This window comes from Euphorbia lathyris, chromosome 5 (assembly GCF_963576675.1).
Source record: "Euphorbia lathyris chromosome 5, ddEupLath1.1, whole genome shotgun sequence".
Classification (NCBI taxonomy): domain Eukaryota; kingdom Viridiplantae; phylum Streptophyta; class Magnoliopsida; order Malpighiales; family Euphorbiaceae; genus Euphorbia; species Euphorbia lathyris.
Genome location: NC_088914.1, coordinates 64048171 through 64058634, shown reverse-complemented (window position 1 = coordinate 64058634; position 10464 = coordinate 64048171). Strand labels below are relative to the sequence as shown.

General features: G+C 35.0%; 1 protein-coding gene across 1 annotated transcript; it reads left to right on the top strand.

Moving 5' to 3' along the window:
• Positions 1-1863: 1863 nt before the first annotated feature.
• On the top strand, positions 1864-9564 carry LOC136230287 (chromatin structure-remodeling complex protein BSH). Its single transcript, XM_066019318.1, has 10 exons — positions 1864-2043; positions 2129-2217; positions 2298-2392; positions 2496-2567; positions 2672-2719; positions 2815-2898; positions 3008-3046; positions 3146-3228; positions 3348-3410; positions 9104-9564. Exons 1-10 carry the CDS (start codon positions 1997-1999, stop codon positions 9201-9203), a joined length of 720 nt encoding a protein of 239 aa, XP_065875390.1. The 5' UTR covers positions 1864-1996; the 3' UTR covers positions 9204-9564.
• Positions 9565-10464: the final 900 nt, after the last annotated feature.

Sequence of the window (10464 nt, the reverse complement as noted above, 5' to 3'; positions counted from 1 at the left end):
CTAATTTTTATTTTATTATTATTATTTCCTAGGCAAAATATAAACTATATCCTAAAATCAAAACCCAAGCATTCTATATACATAAAATAAAATTTATTTTATTTTGGGCCAACAATTGCCCCCTCTTTTGTGCATAAATGAATTAGCAAAAATAAAATTTATGTACAAAAGAAGTTTTATTAAACCTTTTCTCTTTTTAAGATAATGGAAAAAAGAATCCTGCAGGATTTTTGGAATTTGAATTCCTTGGAACTCTCCATCTTAATCTGTCTACAACTTTTCTTCCTCTTTTGTTACTCTTTTTTTTTGTTTCTGCCATTTTCTTTCCTAAAGCTCAACAAGCATTTAGAATCAAGCTTTCAATCTTCCAAATATGGGTATGCAAACTATTTTTCTTTTCTTTCTTTTTCCTTTTGCTTTTGTGTATGTAGAATCCTATTCATTGATTAATTTCCTTTAATTTTCCGTCCTCAATTCGTACGCTTAGCTTAAATAAAAATAATCAATCTAGCAAAGTTTCTATAACGGCGCTAGAGACCCAAGGGGGACTTTTTCAATCCTTGCGTCCCTCGCCAATCGCTTCGATTTAGAATTCATGTTTTCGGCGCACAATTTCACAAACGTAACCGTTTTTCATAATTGAGGAATAATTCCTCTGGCACGCCCGCACCCTAACCACACGTGACAAGGTTGAAATTAACATATTTCAAAAATAACGCTAACAACATTATCAACTGAAAAACAAAGCCAATGAGCCAAAATGATGAGCAAAATCGATAATATATGAAAGCGATAACAAAAATTGGATGAGTATTCTCAAAATACAAAACCATAAAAATGAGAATGAACGAACTTATAGAAGTCTTACATGAAATTTTATTACCCATATGAAAACAGTGACAAAAAACTAAAACAAAAAAACGAAGATCATATGTAACATCTAAAAACTTACAAACTTAACATAGAACGAAAACACAAAAGGAAAAAGAAAGAACAACACGAAACACATAAAATTACAAGACAAAATATAAAAGTGAAAAATACCACAAACATCAAAATATACAATTGTACATGATCAAATGAAAAACAAAGCAAATAAGCCAAAATGGCGAGAACGATAACAAAATTTATCGGAAACGAGTATTCTCAAAATACAAAACTATAAGAATGAGAACCTTTTGATAGTTTAAGAGTTTTGTTTTTAAATTAATGATATTTACTAAAAACTCTTTTGGAAAAATTAGAAGATTTTAGGTGATTTCTCATTTAAGAAAAGAGGGGATAAAATTTAAATTTGCTCCTATCATTTTTTTTTGTGGGAAGAACATATTTACCCATAACGTACGGAACGATACAATTTTATCTCTAAAGTTTTTAAGTAAAATTATTTTTACTCATATTTAATAGAAAATTTAAACAAATTGATTTACTATTTTTTTACTCGTTATATAATTGTAATACTAGATCTTCCAAACATCAATTATTTCTAAAATATTTATTCTGGTACCAATATACATGTCAATATTTAGATTTATCATATACAAGTTGATCACAAAAAGTTACCTAATTTTTTTTACTATAATATTAAAACAGTTATAAATAACTTATTAAAATACATAAAACTATATTTATTTATTAATAAATTTGTTTGGAAGATTATTAACCTGTTCAATTTTTATTTTATTTTAATTAGATAGACATAAGATTACCCTATTTTACACACATTGAGGATAAAGATGCACTTCACAAAACAGAGAAGGAATAAAATTGTGCATTATAAAAAAAATGATTCTTTGTGTTGTGCAGTTTTTGTGATGGGCTGTTTTGAAACTCTGCTTATCTTTGTTTTTAGGCCCAACAGTAACCCACACAAAATGTCTGTCCCGCTGAGCATTAGCCTCGATCGAGCAGGCACTTCCTGCCTGAGCTGTAAGTTTCCAGAAAGCCAGTTAAACGAAGAATACTGAACTGAGATTCCCTCCATAACTAAACTCAAATGAAAGGATTCGCATCAGCCTCTTCTAAAACCCTTAAGTTCAGGATGTAAGTTGCGCTTTTCTCTGCTCATATATCCATGATTTTAATTCATCAAGTTAAACGCTATTTGCATTTTCTTTCTTTTAATAAGGCCGACGGCGGATAATTTAGTACCGATTCGATTGGACCTAGAAATTGATGGACACCGGTTTAAAGATACTTTTACTTGGAATCCTTCTGGTATTCTCTCATCTATTTATGCAATTTTTAAATTGTTTATTAGACACATTTGACTCAAAATTCATAAAATGCCAAGGTAGATCCCGACTCTGAGGTTGTGGTGTTCGCTAAAAGGACTGCCAAAGACTTGAAGTTGCCTCCTGCTTTTGTTATGCAGATCGCTCAGTCCATTCAGGTTTTCTCGCATTGAAATTTGATAAATTTGTTCTTTAATTTTGCAGTATTCTGTTCCATTCAAGCCTTTCTAATTTTTTTTCCGTTCACGTTTATGTACTTAGACACAACTGGCTGAGTTCCGTTCCTATGAAGGCCAAGATATGTTCACCGGCGAGAAAATTCTTCCAATCAAGGTTTTTGTTTTTCATGATTGTGAATTTTTTTCCTTTAATGTCTACAGGTACCTGTTTGAAACCTTGGTTATGCGATACTTATCACGATACTTGCTTCTTCTCAGCTTGATCTCCGGGTGAATCACACTCTAATCAAGGATCAGTTTTTATGGGTATAAGCTATTCATTGCCATTACACATTTGAGGCAATTTATATTTTTCTATTATTCCATTGTTACACACTGCGTGTATGCATAATGAATTTCAGGACTTAAACAACTTTGATAGTGATCCCGAAGACTTCGCTAAAACCTTTTGTAAAGATATGGATATTGAAGACCCTGAAGTTGGAGTAAGTAATGCTATTCATTATTGCATCTCCTTCCAGTCACCCTCTTCCCCTACATACACCATGTTCTTTTTAGGTAAACAATTTAATTGTTGGATTTGTTTTTTGGCAGCCTGCAGTTGCCTTTGCAATTAGGGAACAACTTTACGAGGTTAAACTTGAACTGTTTAGATGTACTATACTGTGTTTTTGGTTCACTCTATCTTATAGCATTTCACTTATTATATTCTTATTATTTTTGGTGCATTAGATTGCAATTCAAAGTGTAGCAACTGCAAGAGAGAGCAGACTGAGCAAAAAGGGTCGCCGATCTGCTGAATATCCTACTGCTAGGTATTGTGTTTTCACTGGCGTTGTTTTCTCCTGGTTGCTTAACAATTTTCAACATCACAGAACCGGATGTTGACTTACTTGATAATATGAACTGGAATACCATTTTTTATGTCACACAGTAAAGCAGGAGGTGCTGCATTAGACTTAATGAAGTTATTCAGTAATAAATACAGTGTGGTGAGGTATGTTCTGATTTTCCGTGATACATGAAGTATTTAACATGATTTTTTTTTTATCACTATATCTTTGAAAGCTTTATATATGAGAGTTTTTTATGAATTGGGATTTGAATATCTAATGTTCACTTGAACATGATAAGTCATTTTGGAGTAGTGTAAAGTAAACAACGATTGTAAATGAATGGTTTTCCAACAGTTGCACAATCTGTATGGCAGTAATATAAAGGGAAGATTTGTTTTCTCTAATTATAGTCCTCGTGGAATGCTGCTTTACCGATCAACATGATTGAAGTCCATAATTACTTATTATGATACAGAAGGCTTACTCCATGTTGACAAGTGGGCCTAAGGTTTGGAAAGTTTACTCTAGGAGGCCCAAGGGCAATACGTGAATAGGAGAGTAAGTTAGAAAAGTATTTAAAGGGTTAGTGGTGTAGGGAGTAAGGTAGGAAAAGATTATTATTAGTCTTTGGCTCTTGGCTGGGAAAAGCCTTTAGAGAGGGAGAGTCTACTTGATCTTTCTTTTAGTGCATCTTTTCTTTCCATTAATAATATTTTACCTTTTCTCTTCATCCTTGTTTCCTAATCTTAATTGAGGGGTTCCTTATCTCCTATTGTAAAGGGCTTCTCTTGCCGTAGGAAAAAGCAACCTGGTAATGAGTCCTATTGCTATGTTCAATAAAGTCCTATTTCTTTTCAAATAGCACCTGAACTGCAGTAGCAGCGAAATCAAGAAAAGAAAAATCAGATTATCGAACACCGCCTCTCGCACCTAAGACCATCTTCTTGTTAACTTCTGGGCACTTGTGCCATTCTCGTCTACTCTTCTATCTTTACTAAGATGATATCCCGGAATTCATTCATTACAGTAATGAATTTGGTCCGACCTGCCAGATAATTACATGGGAAGAACTTACCCACCTACTATGGAGACCAGAAGCGCTCAATCACATTTGGATACTTGTAGAATTACAGGTTGATGTTACCACGATTAGACAATCAATTCAGTCTTTGGAAGAAGACAAGCAAAAACACGAAGAGTTAACCTTCATTACCATTTGGGTTAAGCAAAACCGAATGGACCGCATTTCAGGGCACGGAGATGCAACGAACCATCTTACGTCGGCAGAGGTGCCTTACGGTCACTCTGAGTTCTAAAGAAGCGTGGAGGAAGGGTAGCCAGTCCGCCCACATCAAGGGCCCAGGTGATGACCCGCAAAGAGAGCCTGTTAAGAACAGATTCTTGGTAGCACTCTAATTCCGGAAAGCTTCTAGACTTCATTGGGCCTCTCCATTAGTCAGTGAGCATTCTGAACCTGCTGATCGTTTTGCTCTTATATCCCATACTCTGCTTACTCGTGGTGGTGCAGAACTTCATATGATATGAGAGGGATTGGAATGGACTTAAACACGCAGTTGTGGTATGAAAGTGAGATGTGAATGTGGTGCGAAAGATGATGATGGAGAGCGAATGGTGGCGTGTGATATCTGTGAGGTTACTTATATAAGAAAGAATCTTATCCTTTCAAGAAGTTTGTCTCAGAACTCTTCCAAAAAAGGGGAAAACCATTAATGAGCTCTTTGCATATGTGTACAAGATCCTAATGAACTCATTTTATAGGGTATTTCCACTGCTTTTTCGCAGCTACAAAGCTATTAGCCCAAACCAAAGAACACCACAGGTCCTGCGAACTACCTTCTCGTAACTTTGCAGAACTTGGTGATAGACTTTTTCTCCTCAACTTACGTGGTAGCGGCATATCGTACTAGATCTGTAACCTATAGCCTCATTCATAGAGCTAGCGGAAAATTCTTTAGCATTCGTGCTTTCATTATGGATTAACTAGCACGAGCAGTGGCTTCAGTAGCTTATCCGGGGTACCTCCTGTAGTGGAGGAGGCAAAGCACCAATGGTAGCATCAGTACCGGCATAACCTTTTTTTACAATAAAGAAAGGACTGGTACTGAACTAGTAGATACGGTTGAGTCAGTTGTTTATCCAGAAGCGGTAGAAGTGGTAGTAGCATACCTTCCCTATCAAGAGCTAGAGACAAGTGATGGCTTTCCCTGTACAATCGACCCCAGTAGGATAGAACGCTGTCACTGAGGAGGCTCCTCCAATGGTGATTCTCTTAATGACTCACAAGGTGGAAATGCCTTCCATTTTGCTGCTAAAAAGGTAAAATTACCAGAATTCTATGTATATGATCCAAGAGGATAGATCTCCAACACAGAGATGTATTTTGATATCCATGGAACGTTGGTTGATATGCGGATTTGTTTAGCCCAACTGAGTATGACAAGGGTGGCTCACCATTAGTTTATCGTGGCGAAGGAAGTGTATGAAAGTCTGACTTGAGCGCAATTCAACAATGAACTTCTGCATCGATAGCGGACTGGAAATACAAAATCCTTATGAATAGCTATCCGCGATGCAACAGACAGGTGATATTCATGATTGTATTGAGAATTTTGAATACTTGCTATCTTTGGTTCCTCGTCTTCCAGAAGATTAGTCCTTGGGATATTTTTTGGGGGGATTACGCAGCGATGTCAAATGGTAGGTTCGTCTTCATGATTCATCGATCGGAGTCACGGTTACGGGTCATGATTTAGCCAAAGATGTTGAGGAGATGCTACACCCATCGAAAAACATGGGAGCTGGTGGTCAATTCCGTTATAAGTGACGCCATGAGGATAGCCAAGAATTTAGCAAGAAATCACTCTCCAGGTCAACTACTGATTTACGTGTTATGGCCAGGACCATAGTTGTTAAATCGAGATTCGACTCGTGACTCGAAATCTCATTTTGCGAATCGGGACTCGTGAATCGAATCGAATCGTAAGATTCGGATCAAATTCAAAATGCTATAAAAAATAAAATATTAACCATATTTAACTAAATATTAGTCCAAAAATGCAATTTTAATATCTAAATAGAAATTATATCAAGTTATAAAAGAAAGTAGAGACAGACAGAACATAGAAAATAGAAAGAATAGAGAGTAGAAGAAGATAATAACAAATAAATAGAAAAGAAGAGGTAAGGTTTTGGAATTTGTAAAGTGAAGAGTCATCTAATTGAAACTAATTGTATTTCATAACTTCTGTATGTTTTTTTTTTGTTTTTGTAAAGTGAATAGTCATATTCTTCAAAACTTCTTACGTTGTACATTTTTGAGTTGTTACAAGTTGATTTTTTTTTTTAAATGGTGGCCTGAAGCGACCGACTCGGGTGAATCGGCCGAATCGGTGGTGACTCGGCCGATTCATGAAGCTTCTGAGTCGTACCATAGATACAACTCGAATTCTTCATGAATCGAATCGTATTGTTCGATTCTAACAACTATGACCAGGACTTACATGGTAAATCAATTAACCCAGGGTCCCACCGCCCCGATTGGAAAATGGGTTATAACCCGCGACCTGATTTACGAAGTAATTTTTGAAGTGCAATCAGATCCGCAATTACAACAACTTATTAGCAATTTGCAAGTTAATCCGGCCAACCATCCTGGTTTCACCTTGTCTCAAGAAAATCTGTATTATAAACAGAGGTTAGTAATTTCCAGAACTTCTTCTCTTCTACCTTCCTTGGTGGATGAATTTAATCAGTCTGGTTCGGGAGGACGCTAGCTATTATTACACCTACCGTCGCTTAGCAGCCAACCTTGATTGGTTTGGTATGAGTTCGGATGTTCAGAAGTATGTGCTAGCTGTGACATCTGTCAACGTTGTAAGGCCAGTTCTTTAGCTCTCGGTGGCTTGCTGTAACCCCTAGATATTCCTGCACGTGCTGATAGATTTTATAACCGGTTTGCCCAAATCCAAAGGTTTTGATGCACTGCTGGTTGTTGACAGATTGTCTAAAATTATAATCATTTCATTTTATTGAAGCAGCGATCCTCTGTTTGTTAGTCACATTTGGAAAGAAATATTTTGGTTGCAGGGGGGCCCAATTGCATATGAGTTCCGCGTATCATCCAGAATCTGATGGCCAAACAGAAATAATTAACCGGTGTTTGGAGTCTTATCTCCATTGTTTTGTTGTAGAACAGCCCCACAATTGGTCTTTGTGGATTCCTTGGGCTGAATTTGGGTACAATATTTGTCTCCATTTGGAATTGTGTATGGGAGGAAACCTCTATGATGAAGTTAGGGTGGAAGCAGTGGGCCGAGAATTATGCGACCGTGATGAAGCCCTGAAGCTACTTAAGGACCATCTTATTCAAGCTCAGATTCGTATAAAGAATCAAGCTGACAAAAAAACCGCGTGATCTCCATTTTGCTTTCGCTGAATGGGTGTATCTGAAGCTTCATCCATATCGGCAGAAATTTGTTTCCCAAAGTATTTTGGCCTCTTCTTAATTGTGGAAAAGGTTGGTCCCAAGTTACAACTGCCACCATCTTCTTAGTGCATCCCGTGTTTCATGTGTCACTACGCAAATGAGCTGTGGTTTCTGGTCCTGCTACAAACGCTTTACCTGTTGATTTTGAGCTAGAACTTCATGATCTCTATGTCCCTCAGGCCGTTTTGGCTACTTGGATTCATGGCTCCTCAAGTGAAAATACCGAACAATGGTTGGTTCATTGGAAAGATCGTTCAACAGATGAAGCAACGTGGGAGGATAAGCTGACCATCCAGAGTCAAATTCATGATACAGAAGGCTTAACCCATGTTGACAGTGGGCCTAGGGTTTGAAAAGTTCACTCTAGGAAAGTGTTTAAAGGGGGTAGTCATGCAAGGAGTAAGGTAGGAAAAAGAGTATTTAGGGGTAGTCGTGTAGGGAGGCCGAGGCCTTGACTAGGATAGAGATATGATAAAATAATGCATTTTACTATATTACCTCTATCCAAATTAAATAGATTAAATTTAATTAATTTCATTCCACATTGATACTATAATAATATATGAACAAACTTAAGTTTTTAAAAGTTCAAAGATTAAAATTAAATACTTGGAACACTATATTAAATTTTCAAAATACAAAAAATGGAATAACTAGAGGATGGGTTCGAACCCACGACCTCCCACCTATGAGGTTCCATTTGTTTTATTTAGAGTTTAATGATACTATATATAAAATTAAATAATTTTATGTTAGAAACCTCTCTTTTCAATTGTAAATAGGACGAGAAAGGGGGAATAATAAAATTTGGCAGAGAAATTAGATTTTTACATCTAAATCAAGTTATCCCATATCAAATTAAACATCATGTTATAAGTTTAGTGGGCTTATCCCTCCATTGTCTTACTCTCCTATCTCCTAAACAAACATATGTATAAGTCATCTCCATCTTGTTATCCCTATCCCACCACCTATATCTCCTCTAACAAACACCCCTGATGAAGGGAGAGTCTCCCGTTATCTTTTTTTGGTGCATCTTTTCTTTCCATTAATAGTATTTTACCTTTTCTCCTCATCCTTATTTCCATTTTCAATTGTGATTTCCTAATCTTAATTGAGGGGGGTTTCCATCATATGACTGTATCTATTTTTCATTTTTTCTCTGTAATTCATATCTACAGTACCGTGGTAGGTTATATTTGTACAATACAGCAGTTGACCAACAAGTTATCTTGGTTCAAGCATTCAACATTAGATGATTCTTTTGTATTACATCTTCAACATACTTGTGTTGACCTTGCATTGCACTCTTTGATGATATCTTGCTTTCTTTTACTCTAACTTTAGGAAGAGAAAAGAATGGGATTTGTATGAGCCTATTGTTGATCTGCTGTCAAATGAGGAAGTTGATGCTCTTGAAGCAAGGGAGGAAAGAAATCTGCGCTGAATTATACGAATTCTTGCAAGCACCCACCCGGTGCTTGCAATACCCCCATTGGTATTGGGCCACCATATGACAATCCCAATGGGGATATTGCAAGCATCGGGTGCTCGCAATAATTTCCCGAAAGCTGGACACAATCTAAGAGAATGGTTGCGAACATCTACTATGCTGTGGTGTACAATATATTTGGAGAGTGTAGAAACTATAGGGTAGAATGTAGCATATTTCAATATTTGAAGTGAAAGGCCATGAATAGTAATTGCAGTAGGTTTAAGAAATTTCTGGTAAATATTATTATCAAATATCTCATTGATAATGGAGAATATGTTTTTGTCGTTAAAATTGTTGACACTTTCATTTTCAATGCTTTTATTACCTTTCTTCTAAAAGGTAGTGAAAATTTGCAAATAACACCTAGACCAAATTCAGTATATTTTCATTTACATTTTTCCACAATTAATAACATTTTTTCTTGGACTACATTGTTCATTAGTCTCTTACTTTTTCTTTAATACAGTTTTGGTTCTATTCAAAAACTATCCATCTAAAATATTAATTTGTTATTATTCATTAATGGTAAATTATATATATGATATCTGAATTTGAGCATGTTTTACACTTTGGTAATCAAACTCCAATTTTATACTTAATTCTTTTTTTAAATATTGAAAATACACTTTTGCATATTTTAAACTTTTATTTCTTTCTATTCTTTTTGTTATCCCTTTTTCTCTCCTCTCACCCTTCTTTCTCTTATCTAAATTGTAACTACAAGATCAGATCAAGAAAGATTGAGAAAGTATATAAACATGTAAAAAGAAAAGCGCAAGATCGAATTGTTATATATTATGTATCAAACAAAAAGATCAGGAGAAATGAATCAAAATCTACCAGTTTAAGAATATATTTGAATGAAAGAATTGAAGCACAAATTTCAAGTGGACATTGTACTAATAAGAGAATTTAATCAAAATTCAATAATTTTATTTTAATATTAGGTTCTATTTAGCTCGTATTTGGATTTTAATATTTTGTGTCCTGTAAAAGAATCATATAAATATTGATAGTTATTTATAAAATATTTTATTAAAAATAAAAATATTACATTTTTATTTTAAAATACTTTAAATAATACATTTTAAATATTAAAATCAATTTTTTTTATTAAAATTACATAGGAAAGAGAATGATGAGAGGAGAGAAAAAGGGGAAAAAAAGTGTATTTTTAATATTTAAAATAATATTATTTTTTAAGTAGAAATTT

Coding starts and splice junctions, on each gene's coding strand:
- LOC136230287 (XM_066019318.1), top strand. CDS start 1,997: ATGAAAGGATTCGCATCAGCCTCTTCTAAAACCCTTAAGTTCAGGAT. Junction 2,568..2,671: donor AGAAAATTCTTCCAATCAAG/GTTTTTGTTTTT, acceptor GCTTCTTCTCAG/CTTGATCTCCGGGTGAATCA. Junction 2,899..3,007: donor TTGAAGACCCTGAAGTTGGA/GTAAGTAATGCT, acceptor GTTTTTTGGCAG/CCTGCAGTTGCCTTTGCAAT.